This window comes from Microchirus variegatus (genome assembly GCF_963457635.1).
Source record: "Microchirus variegatus genome assembly, chromosome: 2".
NCBI classification, from domain to species: domain Eukaryota; kingdom Metazoa; phylum Chordata; class Actinopteri; order Pleuronectiformes; family Soleidae; genus Microchirus; species Microchirus variegatus.
The window spans coordinates 29,141,173-29,164,886 of NC_139803.1; the positions used below are offsets into that span (position 1 = coordinate 29,141,173).

The following is a 23,714-nucleotide window of genomic DNA, read 5'->3' on the forward strand; positions in this document are numbered from 1 at the left end:
GAAGACGACGTCCAATGCGTGATAAAGTCTATGATACAAACATGAACCTTGACGACAACACGATGCACAAAACACAGATCTGCTCACCATGACTCAGCTAATCAATCTGCCACTGAATGAAATCAGTCAACTCAGAACCTGATATCACCTGACGGAGGGAGTTTAAAGTCCAGTATGAACACGATGGAAGGAATGGTGTCCTGACGAAGACGGAAGCATCAAACTCCGAGGTGATGACACATGGAGCACAAAGACTTTTACAGATTCATTCAGATCGTGGTTGTGGTTGAAATGAGCTCAAGTTCCTGTTGCCTTTAAGTCCAACATGAAAATGGTGAATGAGTGAAGAGTTTCTCTGCGCTGCCTTTTTTCACTGTAGCCATGTCTTTGCACTGTTAGACCGAGACAGGACCGCGTTTGTTTGTGTGACGAGTGATCAAGAAGAGCAGGGCAGCAGGTGTTTACATTTCAATAAACAGAATTATGTTGTTAAAAATAACGATGTTACGTTCATGTACTTGTGAGGTTTACGTAAAAAAAAAAATAAAAAAAAAATCCAAATATGGATCTCTGTATTACAGCATTCCTAGATAGTGATGTGAAATCTGCTTTCTAATGTTTTGTATTCAGTCACTGCGAGTCTAAATGTTTGTATGACAACGTACAGCAAACGTTATTACACACGTGTTCAACAGGGTGTTGTTGTTTATTTGTTTGTTCTTCTACTGTTTTAGTGTGATCACGTGGTGATGAAGATGGTGTGTTCTGCATTCAATAAAATACCTAAAAAAAATACATCACTAATTGTCTTATGTCACCAATAATGAGAATTATGAGTGCGTTTGCAGGTGTGCATGTTTGATTATGTGTGTGTGTGTGTGTGTGTTTAGGTCGATCCTCAGAGCTGATTGGTCCAGAATAAGAAGCCTGATCATCATCATCATCACAGCTGCTGTGACTTCTCTTGATTCTCTCACAGTCACAGACTGTTTATTTTAAACCTATAAATGGTTTGTTTGTTGCATTGCTGGTGATTTATCAGGAGTTTGGGGGAAAGGAAGACTCTAAACTCGAGGCCTGGTCTTAGTAATACATGTAGTTTGCCAAACTACAGTGGAGAGATTCTCATCCTTCAGGTTTGTCTAAATTCTGCCCAGGTTTCTCTTCTTATGTTATGGATGTTTAAGAAATTCAGAATGTATGACGTTTGCTCACTCCTGTGTGGCTTAGATTTGGTTTCATAAGCATTTAGATATTTGTGATAAGGAAAATAAATATATTTAGGGTTTGTAAAATAAAAAAAACAACCTTGTACCTGTGACGGTGACGTCCAACAAATTTGTCTAATTATATTTATAAGGGATTTAAAAACCACATACAGATTAAGACAGGTCATTATTATTATTATTCTCCTCAGATGAGGCTGAACATGCAGCTCTGGGGCCCCCTGGTGGCTTAGGGGCACTATGCATGTGCATTGTCTGCATTATGATACCGAGGCTATTTATACTTTTATTGTTTCCACACAAAAGAGAAAGCAGGGAGATCATGAAAGCTCACGCACGCATGCACACACGAGGCCACTGTGTTAAATGTCATGTTCATTCTTTTGATCAAAAGGGACAAGATAAAGGTGGAATTTTGCACTGAAATGAATTGAAATAATATTTCTTTTCAGAAATGACTTGAAATAATATTTCTTTTCAAATCTTTTCAGATTTCACATTGATGGAAAGCTTAGAAATCACACTTTCAGACTCTGTAAATCACTCCATATGTCCCTCAGCCTACTGGTTTTTCCATGGCTGGTCTGAGATGACACTTGTTTTGCTGCTTTCATTGCAGACTTGGACACCGTGGAACACTGAAGAAGAGCTTTATTATTATTATTACACTTCTGTCTTATTTGTTCATATTCAGAACAAAACGTTGAATATTGTGCAAAATATTTCAAATCTGTACCTTTTTATTAAGGCAATAAACAAATGTATTTACACGTCACATTACAAAAGATTTATATTACAAATTCTCATTGAATTCTCCAAAAAAGTTATACTTGATTTTTCTTTCTTTTTAATGAATAGAACAATATATAAATATATACTGAACTCTGGTTGACACTTGGCAAATGTTGTTCTCTGCTGTTAAATTTTGTGGTTGATTTAAAGTTAATTTTGAGTCTGTCTGCTGTGATGTTACAGCAGGTGGAGTTAGATGTAGAAGTAGTTCTCTGCGGCTTCTCCGCTCTCCACCATCTCGCTCAGCTGTTGGTTGATGGAGTCCTGCAGAGATCCCACAGAGAGTTCTAACACCGGACTGGACAGCGGAGAGCCGGCTGGGATCTCCAGCAGAACATCGGACGCCTCTGCGTCCACTAACTGCTCCCCTTCGCTCAGGCTCAGTCTGTATATGTCTTCTGTCTCGGTGCCGGCTGTTACCTTAGCGACAGTTTCCAAGGCAACCTCCTCCACAGGCACGTCCTGCACCGCGATGTCGTCTCCTCCTTTGGAGGCCGCGAGGGCACTCACTTTCTCAATTTCTTGAACTAGTAACTCGTTTTGCTCCTTCCACTGGCGATACGTCGAAGCCGACACATCAGAGGTCTCCAAGAGCTTGTTGATCTGCTGCAACTCTGCTTCTTTTGCCTGCAGAGAAAAAAAAATGAAGTTTCATTGACAAGGATTTGGCTAAAATGAACAGAAAAACCTTGACAGACAATGTATTTCTACATTCACCAGATGTTCTTCTATATTATGAACTAAAATGACTCTGACTCCCTCCTCACCTTCAGAGTGCTCTGCAGGACCCGCAGCGTGTGCACCTTCTCATTAATGACTGGGTTCTTGTTGCGTCGTATGAACGATCTCCTGAAGTGGTCGTGGGTGAACGGCTGCTCTTGGCCGATCAGAGAAACTCCTCCTTCCTTGATGTTGTTGATCATCTTCCCCATCTCATCTTCTGTTGTGTGAGGACGGGACACAGATGGAGGAAAAGGACAATGACGGGGAGAAAGACACTGAGTTAACTTCAAAAGAGTCTCAGAAGTGAATGAGTGAGGAAGAAAAACAAGAGCGGACAAACCTGCTCCTCTGCTGCCCCCTGTTGAAGGACTCGGTGGAGACGCCTTGCTTGTCTTTGTCTTGGGGCGTGGCAGAGTGTTGGACTGCACTTTCTAAAGGGCCGCGATAATCACGTTAGTTATCTGAATGACACAGTGATGAGACGGTGAATGTGGACGTGAGATTGAACACTGACCTTGTTCCTTCTGCGCGGTGCAGGTGAGCTCTCGCTCTCTGATTCAGTCTCACTGTAACACTCTGTTTCACACAGAATAAAGTCAGTCATAATGATGCTGCTGTTACACAAAGTGTCAGAAATCACAGATTTTGATGCAGGTAACCATAGCAACAGTAATTATTCCCCCAGTCTGTGTTGTCACTGGCCTCTCGCCTGAAACTATTAACACTGATCTTTTATTATAAAATAAAATGTGTCTATTTTCGCACAATTGAAACTCTCACCACTAAATTTATATTTTCAAAATAGTTTTTTTTTTTTTTTTTTACTTACCCTCCTCACTGTCAGGGCCTGTACTCAGCTTTTTGTGTGTCTGTATGGCTGTGATCAGACAGTTAATCCACCTGGAAATTAAAACAAACAAAACAAACTTAATATATATCTTCATTATATCCTTAATATTTAAATATATATTCAAATATCAACATTAGATGGTCATGATTAAAAACTGCATTACAAAAAGCCACCTGTAGGAGGCAGTGCAGGCCAACAGCTGTTAGAGTGTGATATAACTGCATTAAAATAAATGAATTACAGCTTTTGTATGAACACAGTCTGTGTCCTCTTTCACCATCACTGGCTAAACTTGAATTCAATTCTCTGCTGGTTTCTCCTGAGAGACAGAAAAAGCAGGAGCGGCCGGACTCACTTGCTCATTTCACTGACGTTGTCGGCAGCGAAGAAGAAGTTCTGGAACCTCTGGTGACACATTTTGAACACACTGATGGAGATAGAGAGAGAGCAGAGTGAAACTCACAAATAAATGATGTGTGGCTGCAAACACACAAGAGAAAACACTTCTCCGTCCACTCCCCTCTGTGTTAATATTAATGGAATTCCATAAAGTCATGAAATATAGACGCCGTTTTTCTTTAACAGCAGTAAAAAGAGAAACTACTGCATTAATCATACAAAGTATGTCTTACTATTTTCTCTTGTGCTCTCCGGCGCTCTCTATGGCGTAGCTGGATATATCAACGAAACCCTCGGCCTTTTCTTCCTGCACAGAAAAACAAAACAGTTAAAGACTGAACATCAGTTTATACTGCACTATAGAAATGAAATAACAAACCACTGAGTCATGTGTTTTAATCACTTCATAAGCATTTTTTCCCCTCACCTGTTGGCTCGTGTACCAGTACAGTGACGGCCCCTTCAGGATAAACCAGAAGCGCTGCCACTTCTGGGCGAGGAAGACGTTGCTCTCCTTCCTCTTCTTCCACAGCCAGCCGTCACAGTCGGGCTGACTCAGCTCGCGGCAGGAAACGCGACGCCGACTCAGAGCCGTGGTCATTCCTGCGAGCGGATGAGGCGTGGTGGTTAAGTCAGGTATGAGAGTTTCATTCTTGATAATGGACATGCACTCTTCACACTTCTGCTTCAGACTGGAACAAACTAAAAAAACATCCTCTAAATCTGCTTCATCTTAGAATCATTGTAGTTAGACTCGCTAATTATTGTCTTATTGTGATTTGGATGAATTGTCTTTTTTGTTGACGCCTTTGGGAAAAGAGCTTTGCGATCTCAAAAGGATTATCCTCCTGAAATAAATCAATTAAATGAATGAAAAAAAGTATTCCTTTGGCTTTTTTGTTTTGGAAAGGACACAAATAAATTGCTGTGGAATTAGTTAATTAATTGTGTCAATATTATCAAACAGCACTTGTTATTGTGTGGTTAATTGTAAATCCTTGTAGAATCATTTAAAAAAGAAAAAAAAGAACATTTAACAATGGTCTAATGCTGATTAATTAATTCTCTCTCTACCACATGAAGGTCACAGGGAGCTGGAGTCAGTCCCTGGTGACTGAGTGGAAGATAGAGTAACCCTGGACAATCCACGCTCCATCATCACAGGGTAAACAAACACCTACAGCTCGTTTAGAGAGTCCCCGATCTGCATGCTCTTGTTTTTTGTACTCGCAGAGAACACACACACTAGAGAACACACACACAAGGGAAGACACACAAAACAGAACACACACTAGAGAACACACACACAATGGAACACACACACACACAACAGAACAAACACAAGAGAACACACACACACAAGAAAACACACTCACAACAGAACACACACACGAAAATACACACACACAAGAGAACACGCACACAAGATACCACGAAGACGAGAACACACACAAGAGAACACACATAACAGAACAAACACAAGAGAACACACACACAAGAAAACACACACACAAGAGAACACACATGAAAATACACACACACGGGAACACACACACAAGATAACACACACACACACACGAGAACACACACACAAGAGAAGACACTCACACGAGAACACACACAAGAGAACACACGCATACACAACAGAACACACAAGAGAAGACACAACAGAACACACACACACAAGAGAAAACACACAAGAGAACACACACAAGAGAACTCACACACACAATAGAACACACACAAGAAAACACACAAGAGAACACACACACACACACAACAGAACACACACGAGAACACACACAATAGAACACACTCGCACAAGAGAACACACACAATAGAACACACTCACACAAGAGAACACACACAAAAGAACACACACAAGAGAACACACACACATGCAGAGCCTTGTCACACAACATTACCTTTTGTAGAGCTCTTCTTCGTCTCTTTATTTCCCTGAGAAAGATAATCTGAGTTAATTTATATTTGTTTCAGATGCAGTTTCGTAAAAACCTCCATGTGTGAGGTGTTTTCACTCAGACTGAGGATTATTATGGACAGGATTATTGGTGTCCTCTCACCGTGTGTCCCACCATCTCAGGACAGGAGCTGACGCTGGCTCTGTCGTGATTGGCCCTGCGAGGTGAAGGACTTCTGCGCAGCCCAAAAGAAATGGGTGAGGGTGAGGGACTTCTGCGATTGGGCGACAGCCTTGAGTTGTTCAAACTCTCGAAGTCACCTGAGAACACAAGGATTTTATTTAACACACGTTTGTATTGTATTGTATATACTTGTTTCTAAATGCAGACCAAATCATCAAATAAGACTAAAACTAGCCTCATAATAACACTCTTCTCACACTATTCTGTATATTTGTTATTATGTTCACCTGCTGTGTTGAGGATTGTCTTCTTTACATTATTTTATCATATTTAAATGTAAATTGGATTTATTTAGTTTGGAATTTTTCTTCTCTACGTTGAGTTTTTAGTTCCCTCTTTTGCTTCCTGTTTTATTTTGAAGTTTTCCCCTGTGTGTGCCTCACCTCTCTCCCTCTCTCTGTGTGTGTTTGTTTTGTTTGTTCTTGGTGATTTAACATCACTTCTGTCTCTGTTTCTCTGGTTTTTAAGTTGCACCACAGCAGAAGGCAAGAAGACGCGGCGTGGTCCAGTCACACGTAAACCTATCCCAGGTAAGTGTGTGTTCACAGAGGCCGATCACATATTTACTGACATGGTGATAGCTTATAATGAAAACTTATGAAGAGCTGAAACGCTTGATTCATCAAAACCATATGTACATATTTGTGTCTTTACATCACTGCTGTGCGCGTCTGCGTTTCGTTACCTTTTATTTGTGACGTGATCTGTAATCGCAAGGTTTAATCTAGTCTAATCTATATGGTTTTGTTCTGTAAACTGAGGTTGTAATTTCATGTAAAAAGGTTTCCTAAAAATAAAACTTAGAAAAAGAAAAAGGAACAACGCTACTTTAGTCATATTTGCGTGCTATAGCAGTTTATGGGATTCTTTATCTATGGGGTTATTTTGCACACAGTGCAGTGATGATGATGCTTCCTCTGCAGTAACGTGCTTGTTTTACCTGAGGCTGACAGTGGTGACAAACGCTCCTGTTGGTTTAGAGGTGAAGACAGACTCAGGTTCCCATCCAGCTCCTTGTCAAAGGAAAACTCTGAGTCCTCCTGTCCCATAGGAGGCTGTTGTACCTCTGGCCCGTGGATGGCTTTCCTGTGACGGCAAACAACGTGTTAGAATAAGGAAACCTGGTGACATACAGACAAACTTAACTCCGTCTCTCAGAGCAGACCTGGGAGTGTCCCCCCGCCCACTCCCAGGTCTGCTCTCCATCACTTCACACTCTCTCCTTCCCCCTCTTTATCTCTTTCTTGGTTTCTCCAAACCTCCTCTTATTTTATTCATTTCCAGTCACATGTGGCAGCAGGATTGCAGCTGGAATCTAAGGCATTTTACAGCGTGACCTCATCTCAAAGCTACACTACCTGCTGCTGCTGCTGCCAGATTAAAATCCACAGGGGTTTGTTCTTATGGCTTAAATCTCTGGTAAATTATTGAACCAAACTTGTGTCCTATAGCTGCTTCCTTTGCATACTGAGATGTTGTCATGCTTCTAAAGAGAGGAAACCTCTATGCACAGGTGATTTAGTGGGTCTCAGAGAGACTGTATTTAAGATGAGAATGACAGATGATGATGGTTTGCTTTTAAAGCATCTGCATCTTAAGATTTACTCTTAATGGTTATTAAATAAACTCTATTACTTGGTACATTGCTCATTAGCCCTGGCTTTTCATTTTCACACACACGCAAGGAAGATTAGCGCTCTCATATAAAAGCAACATTATTTACTCAGTAAAGACAATTTGCCCTAAAGTGACTTAACATTCTCACCTAAAACCAACAGAGAGAAGCTGTGGATTCTTTCAGACTCGCTCTTCTTAAATAATTCAATATGGTTGATTTGGTGTTTAAACCTAAAATGAAATGATTCATAACTAAAGTCGAGCAGGAGATCATTAAAACTGTTTGAGCTTGAGAGTTCTTTACAAGTGATTTGTAATGTCTCTGTTATCAGTGATCATGAATCAAATTAATTAAGTGAAACAAATAGATTAAGTATTGAGGCACTTTATCGCACTGATGCAAAGGTCACATTAAAATCCAATTAATTAAGTGGAACAGATGATAATTAAAGAAACTCTCACCTAAAAGACAGAGACCTGACAGAAGCTGCGACTCTCTCAAATATGGAGTGCCTTGGATTCTCCTCCTCCTCCTCGTCCTCGTCCTGTGATCTTTCTCCTTCTTCTTGCTCTTTTTCTTCTTCCTGAAACAAGCAAACAAACAAAGTCAGCGTGAACTCAGGTCTGTCTGTGTGTATGTGTGTGTGTGTGTGTGTGTGTGTGTGTGTGTGTGTGCGCTCATGAGTCGGTGTCTTAGAGAACGTAGGCGGATGTCATGTTGATCGTAACGGTGCCTTCGCCGCTGGTCTCTATCCATGCACTCGGGGGATGAGTCAACACACACACACACACACACACACACACACACACACACACACACACACACACACACACACACACACACACACACACACACACACACACAGACGGAGCATCTTGTGGGAAGTAAGGAGTCGATCCACTCAGCTGATTCACATCTAATGTCCTCACACTCGGCTCCACCAGTTAGATCCGAGATTAACATGGTAATGGTCACGAGGTGGGGTGTGAAAATGTGTGTGTGTGTTTGTGTGTGATTTAGTGTGTAGCACAGAGACAGACAACAGTTGGCATAGTGACTGCTGAGTGTGTTTATGGAAACCGTTCCCATGCGATGTCAAAGTGCAGTTTCCCTAAGACATAAACGATGCTAAACGAGTCCAGTATCTGCTCATGATGTGAAGTTTTCACCCTTGGATGTGATTATGCTGAACTGAGACACGGACAATTAAAACTGTGTGCAGCAATAACATTGTTGACTTAGGTCATTTTTTTTTTAAAGAAAACACAGGCGCATGAAGCACAGGAGATAAAGACTGAGAAATATCTTCAGTTTTTCTGTGTGTTTTTTCCCACTGTTCTGTCAAATATTTAATGATCAAAAACTGAGCAAACGCCACCGTGATAATTCCACTTTTCTTCTGAGGATTATTTGCTCCATAACTAAGTTCCTGAACACTATGAACCTCAACTCTCTCTCTCTCTTTTGTCACTTTAAAGGACAAGAAGGACGTCGAGGATCCCTCACCTGGGCCGACGAGACCTGCAGGACGGGGTTCTGGCGCCGCAATGAGCCTGGGATCTTCTTCAGGACCAGAGTCACTCCATTAGGATTCTCACGCAGCTTCTTCACAAGGTTTGCTTTGCTCCAGCCCACCTGACCACAGAGACACGGGTCAGGGACAGTTCATGTACAAAACCTTTGTGGAGGTTGCAGAATAATCCACACATCAGTGCATCACTCACCACTATCTGGTCATTGACTTGAATCACTTCATCACCAGCCAAGACCTTCACAAAGACGTCCTCTGAAAGCTGAAAAATACACAAAACAATGCACATAAGAAACTTTCTATTTCAAATGATATTACATATAACATCTGATCTGTTCAGCTCATGGAAGTCAGATCACAATCAGAGAATTCCTACGCTAAGCTGTCCAAACGGCTGCTGTGCAAAGGACCCATTCTTTAAAGATTAATTTAGGGATTATTCCTGATCAGAGCATGACATTTAAACTACATATTGATAACATTGTTTCAAAACGAACGAAAACTGCTTCACTCGTATCTCTGTGAATTTTTGGTTTATCGTCAACCTCTCTATGCTGTTTTCGTTCTCGTCTTCTGACATCGATCTCGAGAGAAAGAACAAAATAAAGCTTTCAAATACGTCTGAACTGATCACTGTGGGTGAATTCTCTCTAAAGGACAGGAAAAGTGTTCTCTTGATGGATGTAGCTGCTCTAACTGAGGATCTCATTAGTGAGCTGTGTTGTGCTGTTGTTATGTTGTCTGTTCTTAAGCTGCTGTCTTGGCCAGGTCACATTGAGACTTTTCTTACCAGGTTAAATGAAGGATATCTGTATAAAACAGTGGTTTGTGGGCAGTGGTTGTGTTTTCTTGTTAGAGACCATGGTGATGCAGTAGCAGAGAGAGATCAGGGTGTTTTAATGTCGACGTCATGGAAAAGAAACATCTGAACTCCCACTTTCTCACTCACTGTAAAAAACCTCCCTTATGTTTAAAAGCCCTCCTTATAGAGTCACTTTCCATTAACAATCACTCAGTTATTTTACAAGCCCCGGATCTGAGGGATCTTTGTCTTTCCCAGAAAAAGCTGCCTCTACAGGAAGATTTCATACATGGCTCCAGCCATCAGCAACAATAAACAAGTTTATAAATTATGATGCAGCTAGTGATCTAATGCTGCTTATAAATATACTGGTCGAACACTGGCTGTTTACATGTTGGAATAAGGCGCCAGGTTATTTACAGCACCAGAGCTCAGATTGGTTTTAATTTCAGGCATCGAAGCCAAAATAATAATAATAAAAAAAAAGCCAGCAACTAAAAATAACATGTCGCACAAAAGTACTTCCAGTGGGATTTCAGCCTATGAGAGCTCATGATATCATTTTAACTGCACAGAGCAGACAGAGGCACCACTGCATATTCATTTACTGTATATTATAAAAGAAATAGGACACTAACTTAAAACATCTATATATGGATCAGTGGTTCTATCCAGTAAGGAAAGCAGTGCTTACCCAGTTATATGTACATCCTTTAAAACACTTGCTTATCCTTAATATAATCTCAGAACACCACTCTCAGCCATGATGTAGAAATCAGTCAAAGCGGAATAAATGTGCGGAAATAAGTGACATTTCTGACCCAAACAGATGCAGATCTGTTACTCTGACACTTGTGTTTCAAAAAGACAAACGGTGGTTTTATAGTAGTTGTGATGTAGAGTTCAAGAGGAGCAGAGGACTGAGTCACGCTGCTGCTGCTGCTGCTGCTGCTGCTGGCAGCGATGGTTCACTCTGTGGCCTGTGAGTCAACAGTGAAGGAAGAAAGCTAAATGAGAGAGTCTGACCTCGGCAGCAGTTCCCGTCACGTAGTGGTTACTGGAGCCGGTCGACGCTATTTCAATCCCCTGAGACACACACAGAGAGAGAGAAAGGCATTGTGTTATTATATTATATACATCCCACATCTGTTTATAATAGGACATTAATGTACACTACCGTTCAAAAGTTTGGGGTCACATAGAAATGTCCTTATTTTTTAAGGAAAAGCACTTTTTTTTTAATGAATATAACATTAAATGAATCAGAAATACATTGTTAATGTGGTAAACGACTATTCTAGCTGCAAACGTCTGGTTTTTAATGGAATATGTACATAGTAGGTGTATAGAGGCCCATTTCTCTCCAGTGTTCTAATGGTACATTGTGTTTGCTAATGGCGTTAGAAGGCTATTGGATGATTAGAAAACCCCTGTGCAATGATGTTAGCACAGCTGAAAACAGGTTTGCTGCTCCTTTGACGAAGGGCAAAGCTCTTATTTTGAATAAATATCATTATTTCTGATCTTGTCAATGTCTTGACTATATTTTCTATTCATTTTGCAACTCTTTTGATGAATAAAAGTGTGACTTTTGTTGATTTGGCCCCAAACTTTTGAACGGTAGTGTACATGTCTCTGTCCTCATCAGCTTGCCCTGACTGATGGTTAGTGAATCAACATAGAGATTAATATATATCATAGAGATTTAATCTTGGAATTCAAGAACAACAATAAAAAAAACTTTCTCTTGTACGAGTCAAAGTGGATGTGATGCCTTTAGTGGTGACGACCACACTTTCACTACTCTCTGTCTACTCGAGTATGATAAAATAACAGTAATGACGCACAAACTCTACAACGATCAGCTGTGTGATGATGAATCATTGATTCCATTTGATTGAATCTCTATGCTGCATAGTTTCGAACTGCACATGACACAAAAAGTTCACAAGAACAGCTGTCAATCATCTCCGATAATGACGTAGTTACCGTTAATGCACACAGAGATGCTTCATATCAGTGATTTCATCCTCAGTTGTCATCACTTTACTCATCAGTTAGTTCGTTATCGACAGTCTTAGTTTATTTGATCTATTTCTATCTGTTTTAATCTGATCGATTTTCTTTTCACCATACTTTCTACTTTTACTTTCTCTCTCCAGCCCTCTTCTTTTGTTCACTGTGTTTGCTAATAAAAATATGAATAATTAATTGGGTAAACTTCTTCTGTGTTGGGTCATGCCGGGCTTATATATATATGTTATCTAAGGGAGGCCATAACAGTGCATCTCTCCTCTCTCTCTCTCTCGCCTTTAAATGCACATTTACATCTTCTTCATGAATTATGCATCACATTTCTCGCCCCTTGCTGCCTCTCATCCTCTCACTTCCTGTCTTTAGTTAAATTTGTGCTCAGTCTTTTGGAGACAGACCTCATTATCGCTGATGTGCACCAATCAATTGCTCTCTGTCAATTGAGGATAATCAGGTTTTTCCACTGAAACGAGAAGAACTCCTGAGAGTTTTGTTAAAACGCACTCCTTTTACAAGCCTGCAGCAGCGCAGATAATATATAGATACATATATAAATGTATATTATAGGCAATTATGCATCTGCAGAAAGGAAAACTAATGCAATTCACACCATTAGAGGTGATGAAGTGGTGCTAAACATATCCATATTTATACAAAGACAATGGACTGAAGAGGATTGGGAAGGTCAATAAAAAGGTAACGGTAGAGTCAGAGTTTTAGCTCAAAGAGGAAGGAAGCTGCACAAATGTACTGAACAAAAATGATCTTTGGAAATGAAAAATGAAAGGACAGATGGAAACAGAGGCGAAGGAGAGCTATTATTGCTGTACTCAGTGTTCCTACACAAGGGGAAGTCATTAGGAGAGCATAAAAAAATGTCTTTTAAACAAATAGATGTGAGAGAATGTTTTTTTTTTTACTCGAGTAAAAAAAGAACAGTGGATTCAGTGAGAACCCTGAATTAGATGAAAGAAGCTATGAGTGGAAGCAAATGATGATGATGGAAGTGTGTTTGTGACGACGATGAAGGCAGAAAACGTCAGAGAGAACAAAGACAACATCTCTGACCTGAAACCTAAGTTAATGCAAATGAAACATTTGTTTTTTTGAAATTGAAAACCCTAAAAAAGAACAAATCCACAGGTGAGGATTTAAGTCCAGTAAAATGACATAAATAACAAGTTAAGATCAAATAGTTATTAGTTATTACCCTGTTGATTAGCCATCCGTTTCATTTCATACATAATCAAATAGTTTGTTTATAGGTAAATGGTTAAATAAAGGTTTAATAGAATTCAATGTATTCTCTAAAATACAGTAAATATGTGGGGAATTAACAGAAAAATATGTTCTAATTAGTTCGAGCTTTTCGTAGCATGAGATCAGAGCGAGGGAAGACGGCGTGTTTACCAGCTGATCACCGGGTGCCACGGGCACAAGGTCGACACTCTCCAGCTGAGCGGTGTGGCTGAGAAGTGATTCAGCGTTGGAGTTCAGGATCTGGTCACACACGGCCACTAACTGACGACACTGGAGAGACGAAGACGAAAGTCATCTTTAATGATTCATCCGAGGAGTGTGTTACGTGTGTTACGTATTTAGCATGAACTGAAAATCTAAATGTAAAAAATGAGAACACACTTACCACAGAGATGATGTCCTTTTCCTTTTCATAGACTGAGGCACTCTGCAGGAGGAGTGACACATATAAGTTTTACAAATCTAGATCAAAATGCGACAGCTTACAGGATGTATTCATTTGTCCTGTGTAATCCTCAGAGTCTGGACGTGAACAGCCACAGGTTTCAGACGTCTCGTGGTATTTTACCAGACTTTTGTCAGAGCGGTGCTCTCGGAGAAAGGAGTAAATAAATAAATAAATATACAAAACATTGAAAGTATTTGACTAAATGAGTGCAGCAGCACAGATTAACACGGCCAACAGTGCGTCAAATCCACCTAATCCAAGGATTCACACTAATCCCCAGCAGCACACGTTAACACACTCTTTATGTACAGTAGTGTCCTCGTGTCATCAGAGTTAGTGAAGTGGAAACTAAATGAAATGCTTGGTGTGTGGTGTCGATGATGTAGACATTAGACTGTGAGACGTGTGTGATGATGATGATGATGATGATAAGGTGAAAAAGGAGGGAGGTATATATATTATATAATATTGTTGAATAGCGTTAATGTCACGTACTGTACATTTAGAGCCCATGACGTCATTTGAAGTGCTTGATGTTTCTAACTTACATAAAGAGTTGTGAGGGTGAAACTAATCCTTGTGCAATGTAACAAGGGATCAACAGTGAGGCCGTTTGGATTCCTGTGCTAATTAAAGGCTGTGACACAAAGGCTGCAGGGAGGGGAACGACTGAGAGAGAGGTTTCTGTCAGGACTGCTGCCCATTACTGCTCTGTCTGTTTGTATTGGCTTATTTTATAGAGTATCGGAGAGAGAGCAGAGCACAATCTTCTGTACGCTTCTGTATCTTTATCTCTGAGTAGTTTCATCATGGCAGACGTCGTCCATCCATCCATCCATCGTCTACTGCTTTATCCTCCACATGAGGGTCAGAGCTGGTGTTAATGCGAATAAAGTTATATGACAAGTTTTGTTTTTTTCTCCAAAACAATACTTATATTTGTACCAGAGCTATAAATAAAAGTGTAACTAGAAAAGCACTCGGAGAGCGCAGACCTCCGCCAAGGCAGCTCAGTGCCTACAAAATACACCGTGTCGGCTCGCATGGGTCAGACAACGAGTGTTGTAACCAGTGATAACGTCTACGAATCACCTACCAAAATGTAATCTCTTGTTCCTGGTCCCATTGCGGACATTTCATGAAAATTTCATCCAAATCTGTCCGTGACTTTTCGACAAAGCATATACCTCCTTGGATCGAGGTAAAAAATGTGGGAAACTCGCGCATCTTGCAACTACGGGTGGGAATCACATGGTCCACGATACCAATAATATCACAATATGATTCTGTGATAATCAACATATTGCAAGACGATCATATCGTGAAGTTGCGACGCCTGACGAGTGAAACTGGCAGGAAGTTTTTACTTTAGAGAGACTTAATTTGTTCATTAAAACATCAACGTTTGCCCTGGTGAATCAATTCTTTCATCGCACGAGGACTCATCTCTACTTGTAACATTAACAAAATTAAAAATCCTTAATGAAAATATGATTTCATGGACCATAAGCTACATCCTAAATAAATTCCGTCCAAATCGATTCCTAGATTTTAGGCAAACACAATAACAAAAACAGAACCTTGTTGTCTTAGTTGGCAGGCGTGATGCAATCCTCTTTGGATTCACAATCACAACATAACAAAAACATGGACCATGTCACGTACAAAACAAACCTGAGTCCACTTCCTGTTGAGCAGGTCACTTCTGTTAATGCTCCACTGAATTACAACCCTGGCAACAAACTTGCCTCAGCTGCAGCCACACTGTAAATGCCACTTGTGTTAATCGTAGCTGAGGTTTTGTTGTCGACTCCTGTCTCACACACACACACACACACACACACACACACACACACACACACACACACACACACACACACACACACACACACACACACGCACACACACACACACACACACACACGCGTGCGCCGCGTCCTGCAGCTCACCAGGACTCGGACGACCTGTTCTGCTTTTTCATCTTTCAAAGTCTAACAGAACAGGAAATGACACCTTTTCTGTGAGTTGAAGTTGGCAACAGGTGCACTTCTGCCCTGAAACTGATGTAACGTCAGGAGGGCGTGCTGGGAACACACAGCACAGACCAACACTGATTTACAGACACAATGGTGTTACTGTGTCTGTGTGCTCACAAACTGTCTGTTCATACACACACACACACACACTGAATGTTAGAGACACGTGAGCAGGCAGGAGGAGATGCATGCACGCACAACTTTACTTTACGAGCACCAAAGTTTGCCACATTTGTGAATTGTCTCATTTATCAGCGCAGTTTCTGTGTTTTCAATTCTCTACTGAAGCGGAAAACAAAGGAGCCAAAGTCCCAGAGAGCTGTTAAATGAATCCAGCTCTGCACCCAAAACAAGTTATAAAAATCAATATGAATATAATAGGACGAGTGCAGCCTTGAGTTTTTAAAAACTTCAGGGTACTAGCCACAATCCTGGTCACTCTCTGTGTGACAGTGAGATCCAAGCTATACATCGAATAAATCTAAATCAACCCAATTAATCTGGAACCCACGGCTGTAAAAGATGATTAACTTCATTGAGTTCTGCTGCACTGCATCTACTTTACTTGATTAAAGGAAAGGTCTCACGTGTTGTGTTTTGTTGTGAAGCTGATTTCAGCCCAGTGCCTGAAAGCTCTTCTCTCTGTCGTCGTCTCAGACGCAAAGACGAGCTTTTATGTGGGTGTTGAATTCTGGAGAGTCTATGCAGCCATGTAGAAAACACAAAATCTCTGAAACTACGAGCTGTACGTTCAAACACAGACTGTGATTTAAGGCCCATGTCAACAGGGTTGATTCCTTTCTGTATATAAAACAGAACATGAAGGACTGTGGTGTTGGTGCTGTGTTTGTGAACTTGTTTACTTCACCAGTAGATTATTTGCCACCAGGTCACAGACCAACTATAAAAAGACTGAGGACACGCTGTGTCTTTTACACCTGCTTCTCATCTTTCCATCCAAATCCTCCGATCATTTCTCCTCTTCATGTTTGCTTCCTTTCCTTTTAACCCTCCACTCAGATTCTCCCACGCTCTATTCATGTGTTTCTTTTAGCCCCCAAAACATGACAACAGTTGTAGTTGTGCTCCTCTCACATGGTTGATGGTCGTTTTTGCCAGTTTCTCTCCCGTTTTCCTTGCACATTAATCTGGTCATCTGACAGCAGCTCTAAATCAGTGAACCCGTTGTTTTCCGTGGTGGTGGTGAGTTTTCCCTGTCATGTGTTGTTGTTTTAATAAACTTCATAATAACTTCACTGTTAAAGCAGCAGCACAGCATAACATCAGTCATAGACTCGGCTCAGAAGAATCAAGGTTAAACATTAAAATCTCTCCGTTATACTTTTACCAGAAGGTCGTTCTGTCAAAGGCACTGAGTTTATAACAGAAAAAGCTCTTGTGTCATTTAATCTCACATACCTTGGTGCACTGCTTCCAAATTAATCCTATTCTCAAATCCAAGTTCACAGCTCGCTCTCTCCTTCTGTCTGTCTGTCTGTCTCCTTCAGAGCAGACTGAGCGTGTGCTCCTGTAAAGACCTGACAACTCCAGTGTGTGCAATCACCAACAACACCAGCTGACGGATGACTGAGATCGGCCCTCGAGATGAGTGGACACACACACACACGCGCGCGCGCGGGGTAAGCGACCATTCTTTGATGATGCGAAGTACGTGGTGAACATTATGTGAAAGCACGTTTCCTTAAAAATAGACGGGACAGCGAAGTCGTGGCCTCCTGGAAGAAGCAGCAGCGTCACATGACACAGAGAGATCAGTCACATTGGCTGTAGTGTGTAATTCTGCTTGAGTTCTTATGTAATGTGATGATATTGACATGCTTATAGACATAATATATAATATAATATATATATATATGTGTGTGTGTATATATATATTGGTATCGGTTATCTGCCCAAGCACGACTATCTACCTGCCCATCTACCATATCCATTACCTCTTGTTTTGTGAATGGAATTCAGCACAATGCAGTAATTCAAACCCCCGAACACAGTCAATGGGTGAAGTTTGGCAACAGGTGAAGTGAAACAAACAACGAGCCACATCCACTTCATTTGAACTAAATCACGTGACGCATGACATCACACTCTACCGGACTCAAATGGGACTTTTTTTAAATGGACATTCATTGTCACTTCTTAAAACAACCTGCATCCAAACACACCTACGGTTCAATTACAGCCAGTCGTTGAATGAAACCTCTCTTTTCGAGAGTTCAACGACACAAAGCAGTGAAGGTTTTAACTTACATGTAACCCACTAAAGGCTCCAGCTCCATAATAATGTTTCAGATCTGACTCAAACATCCAAACAGAGGCAACATGTTTCTCTGACATTTATCCTTCCTTCCTTCCTTCCTTCCTAACTTTCCCACTGTTCCCTACAATGAGAGTAAAGTTACGGTAGAATCTGACACTAAAGTCCCGTAGGCTTGCCGTTAGTCCTGTTAATGGCAGCAATTGTGTAACTGGAAACAAGTGAAACTGCAGGAACCTCCTAAAGCAGTCAAACTTAAATGAAGTTTAAATAGAATGGTTTCACTTACGCCATTTTTAACCGTCAAATATTATGGTCCAAGAGCAGCGGTGTTGAGTGGAGAATGATCCAGTCAGGGCGGTGGAGAGTGTACCTGTCATGCTGGGCAGGTGTCCAGAGTTATATATAAACTTAAATCCTCAGCCTCCTTCACCGCCTGCAGCCGATCACTGCTCCTCTCTCTAATTAAAGCCCTTTCTTGTCGTCTTCTTCCCCTTATGTCATCGTCTTCATCTCTAACATCACTACACCGACACGGTTTGATACGCACACACACCTTCTCCGAGGAGTCAAAAGTCATTTAACTGACACAGTGAAATCTCTTTCAAAGACTCCTCCCTCTTTCTCTGTCCTCCCTGCCCCCTTCCTTACCTCCTCCCTTCCTTACCTCCTCCCTCCCCTAGGCACTGCAACATATCCAGGCCTGTCTGCTCTACCTGTGAAAACTTCCTCCCCACTTCACTTCTCATCCAGATATAAAAAAAAAGAAACTCATCTCCTCCTCCTTTCTTTCAAACTCCCTTGTCTCACAAACGGCTTCAGACAAACAAACCCCAGCTTTGACAAATGTGTCAAACCCAAACATCTTTAACACACACACACACACACGGCTGCCGCCTTCAAATATGCCAGGAATGTAAAGATAAAGAATGCATTACTCAGACTTCGCTGAAGAACACGGAGCCAGTTCGTGCTTCTGTTTTCCTTCTTTCGTTTTAGGGGGACGATTTCAAAGAAATCGGACAATGACAGGTTGTTGTTGTTGTTCCTCTTCTGAAAAGTGGCGCGTGTGACAATAACACTGCAGACATGGTTCATTCATGAACGCTTCCTCTTGGGGATAAACACTTAGGATCGCACTGTTTTAACTGTATTTTAAACACATTTATGCTTCAAAAAGCAGTCACTTGATTAAAAATAAAAGATGGACAGACGATGAAACCGACCTTGTGGACGATTTCTCCGAGCTCTCTGCAGTAGTTGAATATGTCCTTGGTGGTGGCAAATCCACTGAGCTGTAAGAACTGGTATCTAGAACGAAAGGGAATATATTTCACATTATTTTAAGCAAGTTCAGTCTTTTATAGGTCATTAAAACCAGGGGGGAAAAAAGACTGAATGAACTTGTTTTGGTGTCAGGTTTCTTATCAAGGAGCAGTGCGTAAACACAGGTCAGCGTATACGCCTAAACACCCCACAGCCGTCCTTTTTTGTTTTGTTTACATAAAACCAACAGGAACAAGTATTTTCTAAGCCTGACTGCAGAGAACCTGTGTGAGTAAAAATAACAACAAGACACAATAGGATTTGGAGTGCTGTAGATGTAACAGTTACATAACCCGCTCTTTACAGACCTGTTGAGGAGAAAGAAGAGTCCTTTGGCAGAGGTGATGAGCTCCACCACAACCTTCAGTACTCCAGCAGGCAGCTTGGTGGCGCTGCGACCGTCGTAGCTGTTGAGGCGCCAGCGGCTCTGGATGCCCATCTGCAGGGTGTGGGACACAGCGCGCAGCTTCTCCGTCCGACCTCGCAGGTTCTCTCCTCCGATACCGTACGTCTGAGAGTGGACGCAGACATAAGCGCGATTAAAGGAGCGTTCCTCTGTTAAAACACCATGTGTGATGGTGAAAGGATTTCCTGCCCTCTTTCTTCTGTCCTTCAACACACCTTCAAGAACACAGGCCTGGTTTTCATCCCCACTTTTAACCTGGGTAACTCAAAATCTACTAAACCATGTTCATGATAGTTTGTAGAGGGGCAGGCAGGTCATGACCCGGGGGGGAAATCATTCTATTTTATATGGTTTTGCTGTAGGTATGTGATCTAAGAACAGTTATAAACTGGATCTGGGTTGCCAACAGTGAACTTACACATTAGGTAACTGTGTTTCCTTCGAGGCTGGAGGATGCACATGTGATACTGGCTGTTTTTCTTTGATTGTAAAGAAAGTGTCCATTTCAAAACACACAGGCTGGTTAGTCCATTCTGCCTGCTCTACACGCTTAGAAATAAAAGTGCTAAGTAGAACCATATAAGGTTCTTCGGCTTGTCCTCATAGGAGAACCCTTTTTGGTTCCCTTAGTGTTACCAAGAACCCTTTTAAAACCCTTTATTCAGGAAATGGGTTTTAAAGGGTTCTTTGGATCAAAATGGTTCTTACTGGAACCATGAGTGTTACCAAGAACCCTTGAAGAGGGTTCTAGAGTTGTACACTCTTAGAAATAAGGGTTCCAAAAGTGTTCTTCTACAAGGGCTGAGGTTCTACCTGGAACCATTTGCTTCTGAAAAACCCTTTCCCGAAGACAGGGTTTTTCAAGGGTTCTTGGTAACTAACACTAATGGTTCCAGGTGGAACCTTTAAAAAAGTTTCTACCTGGAACCAAAAAGGATTCTCCTATGAAGACAAGCCGAAGAACCTTATATGGTTCACTTTTATTTCTAAGAGTGTAGCACGGCTGTAACGGAAAACAAACTAAACCGTGTAGAGCCGTGCCGTGCCGTGCTACAACTGTGTAGTGGAAAGGTTCAATTAAGGCTACAGAAACTAAAACACACTTACACACAAACATTCCTATGGGGAGTATACTCAATTTCTACCTGAACACCTGTTACACACTGGACCATTAAGGTTAAATACAGTCATTTAAGGTCATTTATAGCAGCATTTATAGTCTGATGTTAGTACAGGAGTTAGTGTCTTCCTTTTTTCCTCTGCTGAGACTTTTTAAGAAAATACATAATTGCTCGACATTTACTAAGTGTTTCTGCTGTTGTGCTGGATCACAGTTAATGGACCTGGAAACCTGCTGTCAGAAGAAGACTAGGTATGTACTTTTATATTATAGTGACATTTGCTGTATTGTTACATGGTTGAACAGAAACAGAGGTAATGTTTTGATTAATCCTGACAACTTTATCGTGCCATCATATATTTTTTGATTAAGATATTTTGTCAATGCCCTTGATATCAATGAGGAAAGACAGTAGCAAGGTAATAAACCTTATTTATCTCGTAATCTCCAGACGGCCGCGTTCGACGTGACTCTTCCTGACCAATGAAGACGCAGCTTTCTTTCCTGGTGACCACTCGTCAGTGGTCAAGAGGTTTGAACACATTAGTCTTAGAACAATCCACCGTCAACAAGTGTCCATGAATGTTTCATGGCCTTGTGAGTGGTGCAGTTGTTAATTATGTAAGCGTCTACTTGAACGTGTTTGTTCCGTGGGTTTTTTTTTATGAATGAGCTCAGTGCTGCATAAAAGCATGAAGAGAGGAGAGGAAGAGAAGCAGGCACATAGATGCTCCACGGTCGTTTCTACATTCTACATTAGTGAATAAAATTAACAATTTCATTTATCTTGAGCTTTTACTGTTGGTGGATTAGCGGAAAAAACATTGCCACTCAAATACTAATCGATTCTAAAGAGGAACAACTAATTTCCAACAGAATTAGTGGATTATTTATTATTTAACAGGACGACACAGTTGTGAGTCTGAGAGTGTTTTTCTTAAAGTCTCAGACTGAACAGTGTCAGCCAACTTTAACGTTGCCAACTCGATTTGATATTTTCAGTCGTCAGACAACTTAAAACCGTGTTGTCAGTGATGTTATTGTTCATTTCTCATTATTGTCTCAGGAAAATCAGCCTGGTTTTCACTTGATTTATAACAACAGCAAACCTTGTCCTGGGGATGTAAAGCTTTCAGGTCTTCTTGAATAGATCTCGATGTTACATTTTTGTAAATTATCTTCCCATTTCGAAAAAAAGAGACGATAAAGCGTGGCAGAATCACTGCTTGGTATCAACATTGTTTGAATAACAGGCAGCTTTAGTCTGATGCTGTTACATCACTGCACTGCACTGCTTAATTAGTTCTTCCAACAAAACAAGGGCTCCTCTGGAAACACAAACAGCCCCCACACACACTCACATACTGTACAATGTATGTTTAAGTGTTCTTCAGCTCGGAACTTGACAGGGAGGGAATTTAATTACGTGAAAGAAAACATGGTCGAGATCCCCAAACCTCCTCTGACTTTGTTAGCAAACTGTGAGCTGTGCGCACGTGTCAGACCAAACACACACACACACACACAGAGAGACAAACAATGAGCTTTGTCACTCACCAGGGAGCAGAGTTTCTCCACAGCCTCCAGGATGAGCTCCTGGTGTCCGATCTTATTAACTCCAAACTTCTCAAGGTCTCGAGAGGTCAACTGGAGCAGGTCCACACCTGACAGGTGCCATTCTGAGACCGGGTACTGATGCACAGGAGCATCAAGACCTGGACGCAGATCACAAAGTATATCATATATATATATATGATGAAAAACACATCGATGACAGGCAGAGACATGCATGTGAGTATGAGGCATAACAGAGCTATAACATCATGAATACATTTACTTCCTCAGTAGTTAATAAACTATATCATGGTTTTTAGTTTGTTACTAAATAACAAATTGCTTTGTAACTTCACAATAAAATCAGAAAAAAGGTGTAAAATGTCGTCTTATGATTTACAAGTAAAGAAATATGCAGTAGGAATGAGAATACTTCTTTCAGGATTATGTCATACAGTTTATGTAGCTGTAACATTTACTGTAAACTAATAATCTAGTGTATTTCAAAGCATGATCACTGCAAAACTTGCATTATAATGAGTCATCTGTGAATGGCACACAGCATCATGTGCAATATGTTTTTAAATGCTCTATATTTTTGATATATTCCACAATATAAAAGTGCAAGAAAATAGTAACTTTTCAGAATTATGTAAATGATTCTCATCAGTATAATTAATATATTCATATGTTACTGTTATTCAGAAATCCTCCAACATACAAAGATGTAAAACCAAAGTCATTAGTAATTACACAGTTAATGCACATAATGAATAAGAATAATCTGTAAATGACCTGGCAGATTAAGTCGAATAAACTTCATATATGTATATATTATTATGTAATAACACGATTATAAGCAGAAAGTTTTCACAGTTGAGTTTGTTTTCACAGTGAACAGAGCGCACGCACACACACTCTCAGCTCAGGCCACTTCCTCATTCCACCTTCACTTTTCACTTCCAACAGGATTTAATGTGGCGCTTCTGTTTGTGACTGCAGTGTGTATGTGTGTGTGTATGCGTGTGTGTGTGTGTCGTGGCAGATAAACACAGAGACACAGACACATGTTGTCCCTCACCTTGCAGCCACTCGCTGACTCTCTGCTCGCTCCAGGCCGTGATCGGCTCCATGCTCGCAGACCTGCTG

The 23,714-nt window shown here is 40.9% G+C and overlaps 1 protein-coding gene across 1 annotated transcript; it reads right to left on the bottom strand.

The window, feature by feature from the left end:
- Window positions 1-1,876: 1,876 nt before the first annotated feature.
- cnksr1 (connector enhancer of kinase suppressor of Ras 1) lies at window positions 1,877-23,714 on the bottom strand. The gene is made up of 21 exons (XM_083885865.1): window positions 23,647-23,714; window positions 22,569-22,726; window positions 19,794-19,996; window positions 19,386-19,470; window positions 13,786-13,827; window positions 13,551-13,670; window positions 11,133-11,192; window positions 9,498-9,566; window positions 9,280-9,408; window positions 8,235-8,356; window positions 7,096-7,241; window positions 6,075-6,232; window positions 5,916-5,949; window positions 4,418-4,593; window positions 4,224-4,297; window positions 3,947-4,018; window positions 3,571-3,641; window positions 3,256-3,317; window positions 3,082-3,172; window positions 2,786-2,958; window positions 1,877-2,645 (listed from the first exon to the last, which is right to left on the bottom strand). The coding sequence occupies exons 1-21, from the start codon at window positions 23,696-23,698 to the stop codon at window positions 2,211-2,213; spliced, it is 2,532 nt and encodes an 843-aa protein (XP_083741991.1). The 5' UTR covers window positions 23,699-23,714; the 3' UTR covers window positions 1,877-2,210.

Bases quoted from the DNA above. Each gene is read 5' to 3' on its own strand.
- cnksr1 (XM_083885865.1), bottom strand. From the start codon at position 23,698: ATGGAGCCGATCACGGCCTGGAGCGAGCAGAGAGTCAGCGAGTGGCTG. The intron at 19,997-22,568 runs GTGAGTGACAAA...GTCCACTCTCAG, and splicing joins TGGAGAAACTCTGCTCCCTG to ACGTACGGTATCGGAGGAGA. The intron at 4,019-4,223 runs GTAAGACATACT...TATCTCCATCAG, and splicing joins GGAGAGCACAAGAGAAAATA to TGTGTTCAAAATGTGTCACC.